The sequence below is a fragment of the Petaurus breviceps genome, unplaced genomic scaffold, assembly GCF_028583685.1.
Source record: "Petaurus breviceps papuanus isolate PSGF00001 unplaced genomic scaffold, PetGlider_PUasm1.0 90825, whole genome shotgun sequence".
Lineage (NCBI taxonomy): Eukaryota > Metazoa > Chordata > Mammalia > Diprotodontia > Petauridae > Petaurus > Petaurus breviceps.
The window spans coordinates 18,759,531-18,781,671 of record NW_027187353.1 but is presented as its reverse complement, the minus strand read 5'-3'; the positions used below and the strand labels follow the sequence as shown (position 1 = coordinate 18,781,671).

Genomic DNA, 22,141 nt, shown 5'->3' with positions numbered 1-22,141 from the left:
TGTTCAGTTATATCGATGAATTTCTTTTGCAGCGACACTGATGAAAGCTGGTTGTGTTCCTAGTGGATTCCAGTTGACAATCCTATTGATAAAAATGATGATTGCTGATCAACCTGACAGCCTTCTTTTGACCGAACTAATCTACTTATACACTAAATGGGGAAAGCATTTGTCTTTGGTGCACTTTTGCCAGCCTAGCATGGAAAGAAGGTGGTTGGGTTGTTTTGTTTCGTTTTGCTTTTTTAAGCTGTCATGCTTCTTGTGTGCTCACCAACTCTCAGAGATCGGGTTAAGTTTGGCTAATGAAACCTCATATAGGGAAAGCGGTGCTAGGCGTAGAGGCAGGAAGTCCCTTGTCCACACACTGGCCCTGGCACCACTGTGGCCATGGGGAGATCTCAAGGGAAGTGAGGAAAATGCTTTCTAAGCCGTCTTTCACAGGAAGCCTTTCCCAATCTGTCACAGCTCGCCTCTGTTAATTATTTCCTATTTATAAATTACACATACATACATACATACATAGAGAGAGATTGAGATTATACATAGACTGTAAGCTCCTTGAGGACAGGAACTTTCACTTATTTTTGTATCTCCAGCTCTTAGGACACTGCCTAGCACATAGTAGGTGTGTAATAAATGTTGATTGATTAATTAAAAATACTGTGTAAATGGGAATTGTTTTATCACAGCGTATATGTTTTTATAATAAGTTCTTGAGGGGAAGTGACATGATCTGCTCCTGCTTTTCTGCATCATTCCACTTCACACAGTAATAGGTATACAATAGGTGCCTAATGAGTATTTCCCAATTGTCTGATTAACTTAGCATTGAGTAATGAGTTATTTGTATCCGCCACAGAATGATGATTTTGTTTTTTCTGTGTTAACTCCCTGACACCAAGCCAAGAATAAATTGATGAGACTTTAGCCATGCCACTGGGGTTTTGCTTGTTAAAGCTCATTCACCTTCCAATCTGAACATTCATAAAAGGAAAGGGCTTTACAAGTGCTATTTACGGGTACTTTGCTCTCTAAGCTTTGGCTAAATAAGATCCACTTTTCCTAGTTTGCACCGAGAGGGAGCTTTGCTAAACAGCCACCTCCGGGTCCCTTCCCTAAAGCAGCAGTCGGCAATATTTCAGAGCCCAGAGCCTGGCATTGCATTTTTATGACAGTGGTGTTGGCTTTCCAGCTATTACATTAGCTTGACACCAATCTGCCACTTGTATGATATGTAAAACCCAGGGGTGGGAGTTGGGGGGAAATCTATGGAAGCTGTAAATGCCAGTGACAAAAGGAGCAAGTGTCACCCATTATGTTGGAGGAAAGCAGCACAATGTGAAAATATGCAGAATGAGGGGCTGCTCTGCCCTTCTGAGATGCTCTCCCTTGTGTGACAGGGAGGAAGTGACCACAGACTCACAAGCAGAGGCCGTCTCTCTCTTTTTAATCCCATCTGGTTCAGTGGCTGGGTCACACACCACAATAAGCATTCTGCCTTCTTTGCCATTCTGATCCATCTCTCCTTTCCTTTCCCTTCTCCCCGCAGACTGACGACTACTTGGAAGTGCTGCTGTGATGCCTAGGGAGAGTGAAAACTAGCGGATGAAGACCTTGCCATGCACTGAGAGTGGACCAGCAAGCACGCAGCTCCGTGGAAGATGTCTGCTTGTAACACCTTCACTGAACACGTCTGGAAGCCCGGCGAGTGCAAGAACTGCTTCAAGCCCAAGAGCCTGCACCAGCCACCCCCCACCCCGCAGGCAGCGCCCCTCCCCCACAGCAGCGTCAAGACCAACGCCAACCACAGCAACAACCACCGAGTCAGGAGCACAGGGAACTTCCGGCCCCCTGTGGCCAAAAAGCCCACCATCGCTGTGAAGCCCACCATGATGGTAGCCGGCGGGCAGAGCGTGAGCGCCGAGGCCAGCACCCCAGAGCACTGTGAGAACAAACCGGTGATTCTCAGCTGGACCCGAAACAGGGCTTCCCTGAGTCAAAAACCACTGAGTAATAATAACAATAATGAAGAAGAGATTGAAGGATTTAGCCATGTTCATAGGCCTTTTGGCACCAATGACAGTGTGAGTAAGATAGCGAATAACAATAATGGACTAACTGAAGTGTTAAAGGAGATAGTAGGTTTGGATCCCGCCCCTCAGCCAATAGTGAATGAAACCAACTCAAGGGAGACCTTCTTGGGAAGAATCAGTAACTGCTACAAGCGGTCATTGGAAAGGAAGCTGCCTCCCAGTTGCATGATGGGAGGGATGAAGGACTCTCAGAGTAAGCACGTTATTCTGAGTGGTAGCACAGAAGTGATCAGTAATGAAGGGGGGCGGTTTTGCTACCCAGAATTTTCTAGTGAAGATGAGAGTGAGGATGATACGTTTTTTAGCAGTATGCATGAAGAACATGAGAGCTGGGACGAGAGTGATGAAGAGTTGTTGGCCATGGAAATCCGTATGAGAGGGCAGCCCCGCTTTGCTAACTTCAGGGCAAACACCCTTTCTCCTGTTCGATTCTTTGTGGGCAAAAAATGGAACACTGTCCCCATGAGAAATAAATCTCTGCAGAGGATCTGTGCAGTAGACTATGATGATAGCTATGATGAAATCTTAAATGGTTATGGAGAAGATTCCGTGATCCCTTATGGGCAGGAGAGCACGCAGAGCATGGTCTCCTCTGATTCCACATCCCCTGAGTCATCCTTAACGGAAGAGTCTCGCTCGGGGACAGCCAGTAGCTCATCTCAAAAACTCTGCAATGGAGGGACATCACCTGGTAGCCCTAAAGATGTTAAGGAGATCCAGTCCATTGAACCAGATTATGAAAACACTGAGAATCAGCAAGTGAAGGATGCAACCAGTGCTCCAAAAAGCCCAGCCCAAGCTTTAGAGACCCACAAGGCAGTGCTTGCTCTTCGACTAGAAGAGAAAGATGGCAAGATTGCCCTTCAGACCGAAAAGCAAGAAGGCAAAAGTTCTACAGATCTGACTGGGCAAGCGGTGACTATAAACTTAGTGCCTGTGGAAGAACAAGCCAAGCCTTACCGAGTTGTGAATCTGGAACAGCCAGTGTGCAAGCCCTATACAATTGTGGATGTGTCAGCAGCCATGACCAACGAGCACATAGACAGTCAAACCGAGAGTCCCAAGTCCAAAAGTACCTTGTCCACTCCAAATTCCCCACTTATGTCTCCCACTTCCACTTCAGCACAGGGGAATGCTAATTTCAAAAAATCCAGTACCATCCGATACCAGGAAGTCTGGACGTCCAGTACGAGCCCACGCCAAAAGATCCCTAAAGTGGAACTAGTCTCTGGTGGCATAGGACCGACTGTCCCTCCAAGGAAGAACTCCCATAAGTCAGCCCCTACTTCACCCACAGCTACAAGTATTTCTTCCAAAACAATCCCAGTTAAGTCACCCAATTTGTCTGAAATCAAATTTAATAGTTACAACAATGCTGGCATGCCTCCTTTTCCAATTATCATTCATGATGAGCCAACTTATGCTCGTAGCTCCAAGAACGCTATCAAAGTTCCCATTGTGATCAATCCTAATGCATATGACAATTTAGCCATCTATAAAAGTTTTCTGGGAACCAGTGGAGAGCTGTCAATGAAAGATAAAACCACGAGCATAATAAGCCATACTTATGAAGAGATAGAAACAGAATGCAAAGTAGCAGAGAGTCCCACCAGCAAACCTGCCCATTCTTCCCTGGGGAAGGGGCGCTCTAACAGCACAGAACACAGGAAGGGCTCTGTGGCTCAGAAGGTCCAGGAGTTTAACAGCTGCCTCAGTAGGGGCCAGCCCTCCCCCCAGAGAAGGCAGAGCTCTGGCCATGGCTCCCCGGCACGAACCCAGAGAACCACCCAGGAGTCTGTAGCCAAAATCGAAGGCACTCTGGAGTCAGCGACATTGGGCAGCAGCAGCAGCCGGGAAAAGGCAAGCACCGTGCTGTCACAGATCGTGGCTTCTATCCAACCTCCTCAGTCTCCCCCAGAAACCCCTCCCTCAGGCCCTGAAGCCTGCAGTGCAGAGGAACTGTATGCCCTGCCTCCAGAGGACAATGCCCCAGCGAGTCCTCCCGCGAGGCCAAAATCTCTCTTTGCCACCACACAGCCCAGCCACGAGAATGAAGCTACTCCAGCCACAGAAAGCCCCAGTGCTTCCACACACAAGGACCCACCTTCTAAGCCCATCATCTGTCACTCCTCCAAATACACAGCTGGCACTCCTACCCCAAGTCCCCAGGCAGAACCAGGACCTCCCTTTCCCCCTCCACGCTCCACTTCTTCTCCGTACCATGCAAGTAACCTTTTGCAAAGACACTTCAGCCACTGGAGCAAGCCAACTAGCCCCACCAGGTCGACAGAGGCCGAGTCTGTGCTGAGCTCTGAGGGCAGGCGGGCAGCTGATGCCAAGCCTAAACGCTGGATATCCTTTAAGAGCTTCTTCCGCCGTAAGAAGACTGAGGAGGAGGAGGACAAAGAAAAGGAGAGAGAGAAGGGGAAGCTGGTGGGCCTGGATGGCACAGTCATCCATATGCTCCCCCCTCCTCCTGTTCAGCGTCATCACTGGTTCACAGAGTCAAGGACCGATTCCAGTGAAAAGCCCTCTATTGTTTTCATGTACAGGTGTGACTCTGCACAGACAGAGCTGGACCTGGACTCCGACAAGCCAGGGGTGGAGCGGGTGGTGATCTCAGACAGAAGCGAAATAGAGGAAAAGATCCTACAAGATGCCGAAAAGAAAAAGAGGAGTCATTCTTCGCCATCCCATGTTCCCAAGAAGATTCTCAGGTAATCTGTTTGAAGTGGAAGCAGAATGGACTTCCATGGGGGTTCTATATCTGGTGGGTTTCCTCGGCAGCCGTTTTTGAGCGTGAAGTGGCATGCTATGACCATCATTCCCAGATGAGCATATTATTAGAAAGGTCTGAATATCCTGAGCAGAGGTTTAGGCCCCCTGCCCTGCTGCATCCTGAGGAAGGCAGGGCAGCTTCACTGGAGAGCCGACGACCACCAAAGAGGTTAGCAGTAAGGGATGTGCCATTGGCAGCGAGGAAGAAGCAGGAGCAAATTCATGAACGTAGTTAGCCGAGCCCTTTGAGACAATGTCTCTGGTTTTCACAAACGCCTTCATCTCTGTCTGGCTTCTTTCCTTCTAATGGGGGTGATTGTTGTTTGATTGCTATCCTCATCCTCTAAGAGGCAGCATTCTGTCAATCCTCCCGGTGTGGCTGGAAGGAAAGAAAAGAAAAGCCAACCAGCTCTGCTGCCTAGATATGAAAGGGAAAAAAGAAAAGAGAAGAAGGGATTGGAGCCCAGAGGGAAATGGAGGCGTGAGTATAGCTGATTTTTTCCCCATGTGAATTCTTCCAGTTTCCTTCCTAAAAGATAGGAACATTGAATATGACAGAGTGTGACATCTTGGTCAGACCAGCGCTTTCTTCAGCGAACATAAGATTAGGCCTAACACTTGAGTATTTCAGGAGGTCTGTGTTCTTTTTGGTGCAGTTTTCCATCTACAGATGCAGATAGCAGCCCCTCCGTACCTTTTTATCTTGCACAGTTCTTGTTCACATCTTTCTTTAAATCTTTCATCAAGAATCTGACTAATATGCTGGAGGTCTCTCTCTGGTTTCAAGGTTAAGCAGCATAGCTGTATTTTCATTTGTAGGCATTTCCCTCTGAATTTTCTGCTCTTATGAGATAGACGTAATAAAAGGGGTGTGGACAGGATTGGGGACAGGGATAGCCCAACGCTCAACGTGCCCCGTCCTCCCCTCTTGCTCCCTGCTCTTCCCCATCTCCCTCTGAAGCCAGTCCTGCTCCTGCTCCAGTTTGAACCAGCTCTCACACACAATCTACTAATCAGTGTAGATCAGGCCAGACCGTCTGTGAGGTTTATTGTGCTCATCTCACTACCCACCAAAAAAAGGGGGGAAAGGGCAGAAGGTTCAGATTTGCTTTTTTAAAAGAGTCTGTCACAAGCAGCATGAAGGCTTAATGCCCTCACTTTGGTCAGTCACACTCAAACCTGTTTCACTGAGCACTGTCTGAGGAGGCCCCAGAGCCATCAGCGTGAAGCAATTCCCAGGGTTCCTTGAATCCATTCAGCTTGAGGGCCGCCAAGGGGAACCATCTTAGGGTGAGGGGCTGGTTGGGTCACTGGTGCTTGGACTCAGCTGTATTGAAGTATGTATTGGTAGTGATAAGTACTTCATAGGATTGAGAACTATGATGGACTTTGGAGCTCATGTGGGTGTCCAGCCCTCATTTTACAGCTGAGGAAGCAGACCCATCCAAGGTCACAGAATGCAGCGGCCAGGCCAAGATTTGAATTCAGGCCCTGTGACTGCAGTTCAAGGGCCCTCGGTATTCTTCTCCAGGATCGCTACATCTCTCTTGAGAGAGTAGCCATCCAAGCCACATTAGTAAGCGTCACATGGGGTAGGATGGCAGACGGTTCATGCGGATCAATACGATGCTTTACTTCTTCATTAAGTTAGGTCAGAGCATATTTATCCATGCCCCACTCGACAGAGCTTGCAGTTAAATAAAGTCCACTTCTTTGTCCTTTACATGGGTTTTTTGGGGTAATTCCTTTTCTCGTGCCAAAGCCTATTAATTGTGCTTTGAAATGCCACATTAGGAAAATAATGAATTCAGTTCTTATTGAGTCTGACCTCTTTTCTGGAATCGGGACTGTCTTCTGGCTGGATGATTGAGCAGTGAAGCAGAAGCAGCCCAGAAAGCCGAGGGCTCTAGTCCTGGCTCTGGAATCCCCAGGCAGTGACTGAGCTTCATCAGGCCTCAGCTTCCCTCTTTATTTGGGGTTGATACTGGCCCTCCTGACGGGTGCTCTGTAGAGTGCCACGTCCCGGGAGCCATCATGGTTATTGCCCTAAGTGAGTCAGAGGCTGATGCTGGTCCCAAAGGGTCACACTGGGGAAGCTTCCTGCAGACCATAGTCATGGTGAGCACGGGGTGCTTTCGGTATAGCCTGTGAGATGGAGAGCAAGGTTGTTGTGTTTGTTTTATACATAAGAACACTGAGGCGAAGGGTGGGAGGTGACTGTCACCCCTCAAGGAGCAGCACTTCCCGGCTCTAGACCCCAATTCTAGCAGCCCCTCTGCCACATGAAGAGGAGTCAGACTTTATAGAGAAGGAAACTGAGCCTCCCAGAAGTTCATAATTAAAACTGATAGAACTGGGATTCAAACCCAAGTTTTCTGTCCAGAACCCCTTTGTTCTTTCTGTTCTATCACAGTACGTGCTCAGTAATGTTCTAAAGGGAAAGCCAGGCGTGTCAGGACTGGCCTGTGAGGGCAGGCAGTAGCCCTGCCTACCTGCATCACAGGGCGCTGAACTGTCTGCAGACAGTCCTGAGAACTTCTAGTAGTGAATTAAATACTGGGCATCTGAATGAATCTCTGGTTGGGAAGGCCCTTGCAGAGGGTCCCAAGGCCCAGCCAGCCTAATAAGTAGGCCTCCTGCTTCTAATGACAGGGAGCTTCTCTTGAGAACCCTCATTCCACTTTTATAAGGCTTTAATTGTTAATTACATTAGGCCCAAATATGTTCCTCCGCAGTGTTCACTCCCTCAGCCTTCTGGGGCCAAAAAGAACAATTGTGCTGCCTCTTCCATGTGCAAGCTTTCCAGATGCATGAAGTCAGCTCTGATGCTGCACATGCCCACGGCTTTCAGTTGGTCCTCTCATGGGAGGGTTTGCAGACCTTTCCTGTCCCGTTCTTCCTCTCGGGGTGTCAGCCAGCACATCCTTCCTAAGAGCTAGATGTAGGGCAGGACTGTACCCTTCCTTCTCTTAGATGCTTGGTCATGCTGGTGGGTGTCCATGAAACAATCCCACCTTACATTCTAAGGTATAAGACAAGAAAGACATACAGAAGCATGGATGGAATACGTAGCAAGTGAATAAGTCCAGATAATTGCAAGGACAGTAGTTGAGGAAGGAGAGTGATAACCACTGGGGAAACTGAGAAAAGCTTTCTGCAGAAGGGGATGTTTAAAGTGCGTCTCTAAGGAGAAGGGGCCTCTGTGGCCAAAGTCAGGAGGTCATGCAGGCCAGGCACAAGGGAAGACCAGTATCAAGGCACCAAAGCCAGTGGGAGAGGACAGTGGGTGAGGAGCAGAGGGGAGGCCATGCCTGCTGGGCTGCTTCAGGGGAGGAAGGCCTTGTGGAGCTGGTGAGATAAGGTGGGGTCACATTGTAAAGGCCTTGTGAGACTAAACAGAGGCGTCTGACCTTGATCCCAGAGGTCATAGAGGGCACGTGTTAGATCTGTGCTTGGGGAAGCTACTTTCCCCACAATATCTGTGTGACATCTCATCTCAGCAGAGAATAAGTAAGACGTGCAAACTTTCCTTTGCCCTGTCTGCAGGAAGACAAGTGATTTGTCGAATGGCGCTGCTTCAGTGGATGCACAAGGGGAACTCTCCACACTTGCATTTTCACTAATTATCCCATTTACTTCCATGCACACTTAATATTTGCTTGTAGCAACTTTAAAAAGACAAACATGACTGCCAAATGCCAACGTTTGTGTTTCCTGTTTGATGGCAGTGTAATCATTAAATTATCATTCCACAGCTGGGAACGCACTGTTCAAAGAGATGAAAATCAGAGTTTTTCTATAAGCAAATTAAAATGCCAAAGCTAGGCTGTAGATGGTGAAGTCTGGTATGATAAATAATGAATTGTCACTGTGGCACAGTCCAAACCCCATCACTCAAGGAAGAGGCAGTCTGACGAAGCCTTCCATGCCAGGTCACCGGGTCAAGTTGGATTTGAAGACCTGTTGGCTGAAAACACTTCTCTCCAGTCACTTTGTGCCGATTTTAAAAAGTTTAGTGGTTTTGAGAGAGAGTGGTGGACTGAGAGTCAAGAGACCGAGATTTGAGATGGTAGGGCAGCTAGTACAGTAAGTGTTCATTAAGTACTGACTTTGTCCCAGACCCTGTACTGAGCAATGAGGATACAAAAAAAGGCCAGAGACAACCCTGTCCTGTTCTAAAGGAACTCCCAGTCTAAGGGAGGAGACCACGTGCCAACAACTGTGGACAAATAAGCTGTATATGGGATAAGTAGAAAATGATCAATAGAGGGAAGGCCCTGGAATTGAGGGGATAGGGAAGGCTTCCTGTGGAGCATGAGACTTTAGTTGAGGGAGGTCAGTGGTTGGAGCAGAGGAGGGGGAGCATCCCAGGCATAGAGGGATAGCCAGAGAAGATGCCCACAGGCAGGAGAAGGAGTGTGTTGTTCAAAGTACAGCCAATAGCCAGGGTTACCAGATCAAAGAGTATGTGAGGAGTGAGGTGTAAGGTGTAAGGAGACTAGAAAAGTAGGGAAGAGCGGAACTAGGTTATAAAGGGCTTTGAATGGCAAACAGGATTTTATAGTTCATCCTAAAGGTAATAGGAAGCCCCTGGAGTTGATTGAGGGGGGGAAGCAAGGGGTGACATGGTCAGACCTGTGCTTTGGCATCTGAATAGAAGATGGACTGGAGAGGCGAGGGACTTGTGGCAGGCAGACAAACTGACAAGCTAGTGTAGTGGTCCAGGTGCGAGGTGAGGAGGCAGTATCAAAGAAGAGAAGGGTCATACTCAAGAGATGTTACAAATGTAAAATTGATAGGCCTTGACAATAGATTGGGTAGGAGGGGAGGGGAGATAGGGTGAAGAGTCAAGGACAACACAGGTTTCAGGCCTGTGGCCCTGGGAGGATAGTAGTGTCCTCAAAAGTAACAGGGAAGTTCGGAGGGGGAAGGGTTTGGGGGAAAGATAACGAGCTCCATTTTGAACACGTGTTTTAAGATGGCCATAGGATACCACTTCAAGATGTCTAAAAGGCAGTTGGAGGTCAGGAGAGAAACTAAAGGTGGATAAGTATTTTTGAGAATCAACAGTATGGAGATGATATTTGACTCCATGGGAACTGATGACTTTCCAAGTGAAATAGTATAGAGGGAGGAGAGAAGAGGACTTAGGACAACCCTGTGGGACACCTGAAATTAGAGGGCATGAGGATGGCAATTCAGCAAGGGGCCTGAGGAGGAGCTGTCAGGTAGAAGGAGAGCCAGGAAGGAGTAGGGTCCCAAAACTTAGAGCGAAGATAGCATCATGGAGAAGAAGGCCATCATCAGCATCAGTGGCTACAGAGAGGTCAAGAAGGATGAAGATGAAGAAAAGACCATCGGATCTGACAGCTAAAGCAGTTTTGGTGAACAATGAACCAGGTTGTGGAGAGTAAAGAGAGTGAGAAAAGAGAAAGTGGGGCAGTTGGTTGTGAGCTGTCTTCTCGAGGTTAGCCACCAAAGGCAGGAGAGATGTTAGAAGTAGCTGGTAGGGAGAGAAAGATCAAGTGAGAGCTTTTTGAGGATGAGGGAGACAGAGCTATGTTTGTAAGCAGAAGGGAAGCAGCCAGCAGACCAGGAAAGATTGGAATAAGGTGGAGATGAGTGAGAGTGGGGATGACAGAGGTGAGATCATTGATAGAGGGGTTGGAGGAAAGAATGATAGAATGCATCTAGGTGTTGGGAGATGTGGAGAGGGAAGAGGGAGTTCATGGTGAAGGGCCTCAATTGTTTCTGTAAAATATGAAGCAAGATTCTCAGCTGAGACAGTGGGCAAAGGGGAGCTGTACAAGGTTTGAGGAGGTTTGGAAGGCCCTCAGGGAGAGCGGTGATACTTCGGTGATAAGGGTGGTATAGTAGGATTGCCTAGCAGCAATGAGGGCCCAGTTGAGACCATGTAACTTAAATCTGAAGTGGACCCAGTCAGTGGTTGCATGATTTTCTCCACCAAGCAAAGGTGACTAATGGTCAGAATGATCCCAGGCTGAACCTTGTGGGGCACGATCAGCCATTTGATAAGGAAGCCAGAGACTCAAGAGAAGAGGACAGTCTGATGTTAAACTGGGTCACCAAGGGGTCAGGTTGGGGAAAGAAGGAGAAATAGCTAGTGCAGAGAAGATGGCTTGATAGAGAGCTGAGGGATTTGAGATCATGGAAGAGAGAGTTGTCTTAGAAATCTTGTAGCCTGCAATTAGAAAAGGGGACTTCAAAGTTCATGAACTTGGAGATGGCACATTTGTGGTGATGGCAAGATCACACATAATGCCGTCTTTGTGTGTGCCTGAGGTGGAGTGGAAAAGTAAGTCAGAGAGCCAGGAGGTTAGGCTGTTTGAGGGAGTATCTGTGTGTATGTATGTTGTTGAAGTCCCCTAGAGTGAGGGCAGGAGAAAGAAAGGGGAGTGTCTTGGAGGTGTGCAGACAGCGGCTTCCAGGATTTTGCTTGGGCAGTAAATGTAAGTAGTGTGAACCTCAAAGAAGGAGAGATTACTAAGTGATGAAGTAGAGAGACAACCTGGAAATGGTGGTGGAGAGAAAGAAATATTCCAGTTCCCCCACCTCAACCAGTGAGAAAGGGGGATAATGAAAGTGTAGCCAGTGCTAGGAAGAATGGCCAGGGAGGTCAGATCGCAGTGAGAACCAGAAGCTGGAAAGAATGGGAAAGGAAAAGCATTAAGATGGAAGCAAGGTTATTGTCTATGGAGTGGGCATTCCAGAGGGTACAGTGAATGGTGTGGGCAGCTTTGGGCTGGGAGTTGGGCAGAGTTGATGGGCATGGGAATAAGGAATTGAGTGGTGTGGGGTGAGGAATGACATTTGGATGATGACCAGTGAGATTAGAGAATCACTGGAATGGTGAGGGTAAGACCAGATGGCAGTTTGTTAAACTTAAAGTGAAAGATTTTTTTTCAAGGTCAATAGTTGTGATCTCTGGGGGGAGTCCTTTCAGAATCAGGCAATTCAGGTGAAAGAAACTAATTATTTTATCAGACAGTGGCCATTTTTAAAAGTTTAAAGCTTTCCTCTCGTCTGATCATACTTTCAGGGTTATGGCCAAGATTCAAATCTCTGTGACTTCAGTGCCTGCACTGTTATTAAGACAGGTCTTATTGAAGCCAACCTTTCACGCCTGGGGCTGTGTTGGCCTCCCGGAATCACGTTCTCATTTCTTCTAAAGAGAAGAGGATCTAGACAAGAGCTTTCATAGCTTGTTGCTCTCCCAAATCTCTTTGCTTTTATGTAGAGCACAGTTAAGTTTGCTGGCAGATTGTACCTGGGGTTAGGGCAGGTCATAGAATCCTGGAATTGAGAGAAAACAGACCAACTTTGCAGATGACAGTAACCTGTCTGCAGGGACAGGAGCAGGGCACACTTCCCATCAGTCGTCCGCAGGATTGATCACTGGGGGAGCTGGCTCCAAGATATCTGGGGACGTCTGTGCGCCACAAGAGTAAGCAAGGTTCAGACTCCAAAACAACCTTTCTCACTGCCTCCTCCTTTTTTCAGATACTAGAATTCACTCTTTCAACAAACAGTTAGGAAGCCCTTATTAGGAACAACCTGCTGTGCCAGGGACGATGTACGGACTGGGAAGATGCAGCCCCTGTTTTCGAGGACGTACAATATGGCCATGCTAAGAATAGCTGAGAAAGGGCACATGTGGGGCGACATGGGGGCATGAAGTGAGAAGGCAGACACAGCTCCTCTGGACCACAAAGAGACTTGTACTGCAAAGTGCGGCCAAGATGCGTGAGCGGGCTTGGTGCCGATACAGGGCTTCCTTCATGTGCACTTGCCCATTTGAACCTCACGAGCATCTTCACAAATCGTCGTAATATGTGTAGAGCCCTTGGTGCCAATTGAGAAGCCATGATGCAGAGAAGAGCCAAGTGGCCTCCCCAGTCACAGAGCATTGACTTCTGCACTGCCGTGCATCATCTAGCATATTACCCAATATAGTAGGTACTTAATAGATTTAATTCTCCTAAAATAGACCACTGAATAATTGTTGGTGAAATATAAGGATTTCTGGCTGGTCTGGTTGTGTTGAGCAAACCTTTTAAAAATCACTTTTTGTCAAATTTAGAATGAATATGTATCTAATGGTGTCTTGATCATCGGGGCTGATTTATCAGCCTGGAAGCACTCAGTGTTTGTATAGTTTTCTTCTAAGCACTTAATGTGAATTTCTTAATTAATCCACATTCATGTAAATGTTGCTCCCCCATTTTCCAGATGAGTAATTGGATGGAGGGGCCAGGGTAGTAGAAGAGCCAGAATTGGATCCAAATTCTGAGTTCCGAACCTTGTCCTCAGATCCCAGGACCACTGTTGCACTTAGCAGCTGTTACCAGAACAGGAGCATCAGATTGACTAGACTAGTCAGACACCATTTAAAAGGCTTAATTCCATAGACAGGCTGTTTATCCCCACATGGGTCTTCCATGATGTGATTGATTCATTAACACAAGGCAAGAGGATGGGACTGAGAACAAAGCCATAAGTAGCATGGAGGTTTTGTGTAGTCCAGTCCTCAGAAACCAGGCATTTATGTCATTTGGGAGGAAAGTAGTACTGACTTCCTGGGGAGATGTGACTTCCCCATCCCTTTTTCCATGAAGCTGAGTAGGGAGGAACACACAGTCAAAAGCCTGGTCTTGTTCTCCACAAGGACAGCATAGCTGGGAGGCCAGAAACTCCCAGAATGGAGGCCAGGGAGACGAGAGCCCCACTGCCCTCAACTTGGGGAAGCCACACTTGGGACTTGGGACGGGAGAGAATTCCATATAAGGACCTATTGATGCCTGGAGACAGACAGAGCGCAGTGGGGGATGGGAACAGGGGTCAACATGACAGCTGGCTGCTAGTATCTGAAGCACAGTTTTATGGGAGAGTTCCATCTCGCATCACCGGGACTTTGCCTATCACATCCCCACAGCTGGAATTCACTCATTCCTCCTGTCCACCTCTTAAGTCCTTCCTGCAGAGCTCACCTCAAATGCTGCAACAACAAAGGCCTTTCCTGTTCCCTTCAGCTGCTAGTGAGGCCTCCCACCCCCCACTCCACACCCCACACAGGGACACATGATTTCATATTTATATTTTGTTTTTACTTATGTTGCTGCCCATCCCATGTACACATAATAGACTGGAACTTCCTGGAGGCCAGGGAAAATTTCATTCTTGTCCCTGTGCCCCCATTAACTTACACCGTGCCTGGCACATCCTAAAAGCTTGACTGAGTGATTTACTTGGTCCCGAGAAGCAGAATAAGGAATGACAGATAAAAAACGTAGCCTACGTGCATGTTTGGAAAACCTTCCTAGCATTTTATGAAAAGCAGAATGGTCTTTATCAAAGGTAGAATGAGGTACTTCAAGAGAGAGTCGTTTCCCTGTCATTGGAGGTCTTTCTCCAGAGCCGGGCTCACTGAGCTCATTAAGGTTGTTGTAGAAGGGCTTTCTGGGAAGGGCTTAGATGAAATGACCTCTCGAGCTTCTTTTGAGAGTCTGAGCTCCACCAAGGAAATGGTGGGCACATCTCCCTGAGCCTGGTGCCTGAGTGGAGCTGTGAGAGTCGGTACAGAGTGCTGGCAGGCTGGCCTCCAGACTCATTGAAAGCAGCATAGAAGAAGTGGAATTTGGGTTGGCCTTGGAGAAAGTTAGTGAAGGTCTAAATAGGAAAGTGAAGAGAGAAGACCAGTGAATAAAAATTGAAAAAACATTACTGTGTGGCATTCTAAGTCCATATGCACCTGCAGGGATCCTTCTGCCGGCTTTCATGGCCCTGTTTTTGTTTGACACTGCTGCCCTGAGCTAATACTCAGCTGACATTCTCATTCCCCTTATTAATAGTCATTCTTAGCACACTTTTCAATAACTCTTACAAGATTCCTGAACATGTTCCTCACTATAGAATATGGAAGAGCATCCCTGTTTTATTGGGAAGAGGACCCCAGAGAAGGAAAGAGCCAAGACCAGCCAGGCCCTGTTTCAGTCTCTTCTAGGAAGCCCAATATGACACTGCTCTCAGTGACTTTAGTGAAATCTTCCTTAAATTTATGCTATTTTTCTGTTTTTTAATTTAATCTTGGTCACATTTGTTGTGGTGCACAAAGTTTTTGCTTTTGTTTAATCAAGTCCATCTAATTCATCCCCTATAAATTTTGTCTATTTGCTTAGTAGATAAAATTGTACTCCCACCTTCTCCCCCACACTCATAAAATGGAGATAAGTATCTTCTTTTTCTTCTTACTTTTTTATGATTCTTTTTTTATGTTTGTCTATGATCCAGCTAGAATTTATTAGGGTAGATGGCATGAGGTGAGAACCTAATATCCATGAGCTTTCTATTTCATGGGATTTAAACATCCAAATTTTCCGGTTTCAGGTATTTTATTGTTTAAAGCCATGGAGGAAAGGAGTCAGGGAACCTAGGTTTTATTCTAGCTATGATGATTTAATGGGGGCATGTTTCTATCTCCTTTAATATCTCCCACTATGAAATGTTTTGAGGAGATTTGATTGGGTCTGGTCCTCCTCAAGAAGTGAGTGCATCATCAGTGTTTGCTGAGTTGAACTGAGTCATCTGGTGCCAGAGAAGACAAACCTCTCACGGTGGGTTGAGGGGAGGGGATAACTTGATGGTTCACAAGGTGCTTTCCATAAAATATAACCCAGGGAGGGCACATATTTTTGTTCCTTTTAACAGGCAAATTAACTGAAGCCCAGAGACCACATCAGATCTGTGGCACACTATCCTAGACCTTGAATTCACTTGTCCATCTTGGGTGGCCAAAGGTCTGACCTGTCTCATACCAGCAAGAGACACATTTGTTTTTACCACATTCTGTCAAGACTTATTGAGTGGGAATTCATCAGATCTTAGTTAAAGGTTAATCGTAATGTGTGGAATAGATAAATAAGAAGCATGACACTTTCCCTCAGAGACTCCAGAAGGTCTAGAGGAAAGGGGAGCATTCCGAGATAACGATCAGTGGATCCGCGACTTTTCTGGCTGAGAATGCCAATGCCAGAGAAGAGCCAAGAATTCCATTGATGACCTGGAAAAGAAGACAGGATTAAGAAATGTCAGACTGGTGGGAGGCCCTGCAGGCAGAGACAGGAAAGGATGGAGATTTTGTTTTCCCTTTCAGTGGATTACAAAGGTGTTGGGATTTGATAACTCCAAGCTCTCAACAGTGTGTTGTGCATGTGGTGTTTCTGCAAAGGCCCATCCTCGTAATACCCTCCATAGGAATGTGAATACGCACACATATGTGTGTATATTTGTGTGCATGCGTGTGAGTGTATCTAGATACACACCTCTTGAAACAAGTAATAGAGTTTTAAAATCATGTTTAAATGATATTTAAGTCTAATTTAAAGGTTTCAGAATATTTTTCAGTCTCTACTTTTTCACTGTCTTTTCCTGTAGCTGTTTAAAAGGAGGCTGGGAATATGGATTTGGACGATTGTACATTGGCCTTTTGTGAGGCTGAGGGTGTCTGCTCAGGCCTAAAAGATATTCTTTCTGTCCCTTTGGAACCTGAAGGTGGTTAACTGTTAAGACAAGTGGAGCCTAAATTGAGGAAGCATTCAGAAACATAAAGGGCTTTAATCTTTGCTAATGTGGAACTTGATTTGCTTTTTTTTAAATGTGTTCAGATGTTTAACAGAATTTTTATGAAAATCTGTCTTGAATGAATTTGCCAGAAAAAAAAGGGGGATTATTTTATGAGATGGTGTAGTGATTAATCCTACCACCTGGGTGAGCTTCCCGCAGGAGACTGCTTTTTACAGCTTTGAATTATGTATGAATATTGCAAGGTGATGGGAGATAAAGTTACCAAGGGATTCATTTGTGCAAAAGACCAATCTGTAACAACGTGACTGTTTCTGGGCAGCACCTTGACTTTGTTTGTTCGGCCATTTGAGTGAATGAATGAAGCCATATGATGTCACAGACGACTACCAGACATCGATGATAAATTCTTAACTTAATGAAAAGCTCATCAGAAGGGCATTTCAGAAGAGCTGCTCTAAGGCCAGGGCATCACTGGGCAGCTTGGACTGCTGTCGATAGTAAACACCAAGAGCAGGCTGATGAAGGGACACAACTGATAACGTCAGGCTCAGGAAGGACTCGCAGGAACAGGTCTTGGCTGAGGGCAGACTCTACATTTGCTTGTGGCAGAAAGGAAGACTCTAACATGTAGAAGAAAGTGCCTTAGCATGGCAGGATGGAGAGAGAACTGGATTTGCCACTTGCTGCCTTTGGGGGTTAGGGCCAGGGTCAGGCTCTTCTCTTTCTGAGACTATGAAAACAAGGGGCTTCTACCCAGCTCTAGAACTCTGTGATCCACTTAATGGGTCTTTGGTCAGTTTACTTCTACATTTTCAAGAACTGTTTGGTCAAGAGGCAGCCAGGTAGCACAGCGAGTAAGAGTACCAGCTCCAGTGTCGGGATGACCTGGGGATCGAATCCGGGCTCAGACGCTTAGCACCCACCCAGAAACACCTGGCCATGTAACCTTGAGCAAGTTACTTAACCCCAATTGCTTAGGGGTGGCCAGGTGGCTCAGCGAGTAAGAGCACCGGCTCCAGTGTCAGGATGACCTGAATCAAATCCTGGCTCAGATACTCAGCACCACACCCAGAAATAATAACTGGCCATGTAACCTTGAGCAAGTTACTTAACCCCAATTACTTTAAAAAGAAAAAAAAAAGAATGGAAGAAGAGATGTGGGTATATTTGTAAGCAACAGCAAAGGTGCCACTGGATAAAAAGAGGTTGGAAATTTAGGGGGATGGGGCAGAGGCAAGAGCAGGCTCCCCAAGGGGATGAGATGAACTGAATCCAGGCCATGGATGCAAGGACGTGGTGAACAGAAGCGTCCCTTCATCGGGAGGACACAAGCAAAGGAGAAAATAGAGTGGGCTTCTGAAGTAGTACCTCCCTTGCACTGATCATTCTTCTGTGTGTCGGGCTTCTTAGACTGCAGGTGCTACCCTCATCTCAGATTGTAAACTCTTTGAGGGTAGGCACTTGTTTTCTTCATTTTGGGGGTTTTAACACATAGTTCTCACTACTAGAGGTTTGAATTGAATTGCATTAGATTTCTTTGCCTCAAGATTATTCCACAGGGAAGATTTGAGACCAGATTCATGGATGATGCTGTTTTTATGAAGCACTATTGTATTAACTCGATTACTTTACAGGTTTTACATAGACATTTACTAAGTGATTACTGTGTACCAGGCCCTTTGGTGAGTGCTGGAATGCTAACACAAATGAAAAAGAAAACAACCCCTTCCCTCAAGGATCTCCCACTCTAATGGGGGAAGGTGTGGGGCTGTGTTTCTGTATGGTACGGAAAGGACTTATCCAAAATCAATACCAAACATTAAGTTCATAGATTGCATAAAAATGTATAAGGTCTTGGTGGTTGATAATGAATAGTTAAGATTTCTTTCCTTCTTTGCCCTCTTTATTTTTTTCTCTTGTCCCTGGAGAGTGACTGTGCTGACCTAACTGTGATGCTGCTACTCTGTTTTCTGTTCATTTTGAGTCTCTGCATGGTCCCACATCTAAGCTAGAACTTCCCAAACTCTCCTCTCTATAGTGTCAGTCCAAGAACCCTTCTTCCCTTACCATGGGTACATCGAAAGCATTGCTCCATGTCTTACTGTAAATACATATTTAAAATCTTAGTGGACATGAGAAGAGTCAGGTGATTTCACTTTCATGAGTTTTGGGTGGTTCCTTCATTCCAAATGATCCTTTTAATGGGCTGGTTCATCCACCTGGGCCCCACTTCAGATGAGTCTATGAGAGTTAATCAGCCCAATGGAAGCGTCACTTCCTCCTCTAAAGTTCTCCCGGTGCTTGGCCCAGCTCCAGGCCCAGCCCCTAAGGTAAAGGTGAGGGTGCAGCAGGTGACATCACCCCGCAGAAATCAGGCCTCTCACTTGTAGCTCGCCAGAACTCAGTGGGATCAATGGCTCACAAACTCTCTAAACATGATTAACAGACTCAAGAAGGCCCTGAGAGAATTTCCTCTAATGGGGAATTGTGTCAGTGAGTACAGTGGGTGAGTCTTTCTTTTTTTTCTGGGCCTGTGTTGGGTGGAACACTTGAGAACCTAGTGCTTGTGCTGCATGTGTGTGGGAATGAGCCTGCCGTGAAGGGAGGAGCCTCCCAGCCTTGGGCCTGCTCCCTGTCTATCAGCTGAGGGCTTTTCTGTCCCAGCTGAGCTGTGGACAGAGCAGGTAAGTGTAGAATGGTGGGGTCAGAGGCTTGGAGGGTTTGCCTTCCATATTTGTGTGGCACAGATTTTAGGCAGAAAGAGGAAAGAGGTGGAGTATTAGGGACTTAATCTCACCTTTTTGGGACCCTCCAAAGCTGGCCCAAAGTTGGAAGACAAAAATCTGGGGGATGTGTAGTTGTCCTTTTTAATGGCTGCTGTTTTCTTTGTAAAATCACATTCTTCACTGCTTTGTAATTAGAAATGTTTTACATTAACTCTCGTATCCAGCAATATAGCATCCTAGTAGAAAATCACACTTTTCTGTATGAAGCATGTTAAAAACTAATCCGTGATCACAATTTTGTATTTAAACCATCTGAAATGTTGTCTTTTTGAAATGCCACATTGACTATGGGTCTACTAGCATGCCTCTATAGGTCCAGTTTGTGTCAGACCCAGGTAGGAAAGCGAAGGCAGCACATCCAGTTAGGTAGAAGTTTGCCTTGTGGTCCAATTAGGGGCCCTCCGAGGGGTGGAAGAAGGTTTATTTCAAATCATAAGCTCCAGAGGTGACAGGTGCCAAGCTGGAAGGGAATTTAGAGACCATCTAGTCCAGGTCCCATGTTTAACATGACGAAACGGAGGCCTCGAATGAGGAGTTGACGTGCTCAAACTCACTCAGGTGGCTCTAGGGCTCAGACCCTCCTCTTAGGACCCTCCATACAACGAAGGCTCTTTCCAGTGGACCATTCCTCCACTACTTTGGGGCCTGCCCCATTTCAGGCAGACTTAGGTTAAAGATGCATTGCATTGAATTCAGCCTGTTCAACAGCTTGTCCAAAGCTGTATTTGTAAGAAGTCACTGAGGACTCCGTTATGGCATCTCCCATGGGAAGCAATGGCTGTGTCCCAGCCTTCTCTGCTGGGCCCATGTGCTGAAGCACAATAACTGAATGACTGGGTCATTAGTCATCTCCAGTGTGTGGGAGTCCCCTGCTTCTGCCGTGCTGTGAAATGATATTTTTGAATGTCTGTAGCCAAGAGACGCCAAGGTATATTTTTCTGTCTAAGCACATGCGTATTCTCAGTAATGAAAGATTGATATGAAGGAGCTTCTTGCCCCTCAGAATTGCTCCTTCAAACCCACACAAGGTGATATGTGCTTCAAGAACAGAAGACTAGACAGAAATATATTTCCTTTTAAAGAAATCTTCTAGAAAGAGTGCTTACAAGTGCCCTCATTTATTACTACCGATGGGCAAACTAGAAATAACATTGAATAGCTTATGTATTCTTTGCCCCTTCTTACCTTGTCTCTACCCAGGAAATAGAAACTAGGCCATGATTTGGACATTTGCTGTGAACTGTTGTCAGTGGGCTCGGTGGCTTTTCAAGGTTCCCTGTAGTTTGATGGTTCCATAGCCTTTTCCCTCTGACTCGTACGGCTGGGTTACTTTAGACTGCCAGCTAACGCTGAGTGTGGGAAGAGACCGTCCCTGCCCAAATCTGCCAGTTCAGCCCATTTCCTCACTGTGCACATGGCAGACTCCCAGGAACCCAGGTAGGGGTGGGGACAGGAAGCAGGCGCTGCCAGACGATGAACTGGTAGGAGAATTGGGATGAGGAGTGCAGATACTCAGGCAGTCCTGCCACCTTGGAGTGTCCATGAAAGGTTTGAAAGCCCTGGATTTGAATTGCCTCAGGTTGGGGCAGGAACTCTCTTTGCTCTTTCAAGGAGAAGACTTTAGATTCCCTTAAGACATGGTCCCTGTTTGCAGTTATTTGAAGGGTTGGAAGAGAAATTAAGCTCATCTTATTCAGCCCTAGAGGACAGAACCAAGGCCAATAAGTGAAAATTAAAGGAAAGTAAATTTCAACCAAACTGAAGGAGGAACTTCATTTCCAGCTTTCCAACAATGGATTGAGCTGCCTTTGAGGCCTTCCAGCAGGCCAAATGAGCAGTCGACCGTGACGTAGACCAAATTCCCAAGGCCCCTTCAAACCCAGTGGGTCTTTGGTTCTGGGCTTGACAGGAAGTAGACATTCCAAACTTATGGCCTTCATCCATCTGGGCAGGCCAGTCCTATACTGGCCAGTATAGCTTTACTGCCTTCTCTTCTCCCACTATTGAATTACTTCTTTGTTTAGCTATCTCCAAAATCCCTTTGATTTTGATACAAGATTTCTCCATAGTCAGTGAAGTACATGCCATCCCTCTCTTCCCCTGGCCCCCAGTTCTTTTCACGACAGACATGCATTTCTCATGGGACAAGACAAAGTACAGATCAGCCTTGGGCAGGCCCTGTTTCCTGGGGGCTCTTCAGGGCTTTATGTCTCGGGGGGACTAGAGAACAGCTATTTTCTTTTCTTGAGTACCTTTGGGTTGGGGATGACTAGAGAGATTGATGGGACATCCCCAGAGAACCCTCATGTGACTGTGACTTTGTTTGTTTCAGTCAAGTGCCCCATGAGGGGACAGTCGAGGGCCCTTCCCGTGTTCCAAGAGCATTTCCTGTGAAGGAGGGCAGCAGTAATGTGTCGGGCCTGCCAGCCTTGCCCCCGCACACCCCGGAGAGGGAAGAAGGGAAGGAGGAAGCCTCGGACCCTTCCGACGAGAGCCCTTGTAGCGCCACATACAGTAACCTGGGTAAGTTCTGGTCAGAGGGCAGAAGTTCCCTCGGGTGGAGGATGAACAGGGGAGCTTCTGGACTGGTGGGTGTCAGTCCTGAGGAGGTGAATTTCACACAAATACAAAGAAGCAAGCACCTACCTCACTGGGGGGGAGCCTCCCGCCACCAGGCAGGGCTGGGGGGCCGGAGAGGAGTTTCTGCCCTGACTGGGAGGGTCCACTTGACTACAGCACAGCTTCCGTCGCAAACATCCTCTCATTCTAATGATTCCCACAAAATGTCCCCCAGATTTCAAATGCCTCACAACTTGCCTCTCTCCTGTTCTTGCTTATGGTCTGGTAGGGGTCAGTTTTGATAATGTTTTCAGCAGGCAGTTA

The 22,141-nt window shown here is 46.8% G+C and overlaps 1 protein-coding gene across 11 annotated transcripts in view; it reads left to right on the top strand.

Moving 5' to 3' along the window:
* The window catches only part of PEAK1 (pseudopodium enriched atypical kinase 1), a 280,555-nt gene that overhangs the window by 221,446 nt on the left and 36,968 nt on the right, over window positions 1–22,141 (top strand). For all 11 annotated transcript variants that reach the window (XM_069071434.1, XM_069071426.1, XM_069071435.1 and 8 more), the window contains 2 exons: window positions 1,550–4,810; window positions 21,591–21,781. In XM_069071434.1, coding sequence (XP_068927535.1) covers window positions 1,662–4,810; window positions 21,591–21,781 — 3,340 coding nt within the window. In that variant the 5' untranslated portion in view covers window positions 1,550–1,661. The remainder of the gene's footprint in view (window positions 1–1,549; window positions 4,811–21,590; window positions 21,782–22,141) is intronic.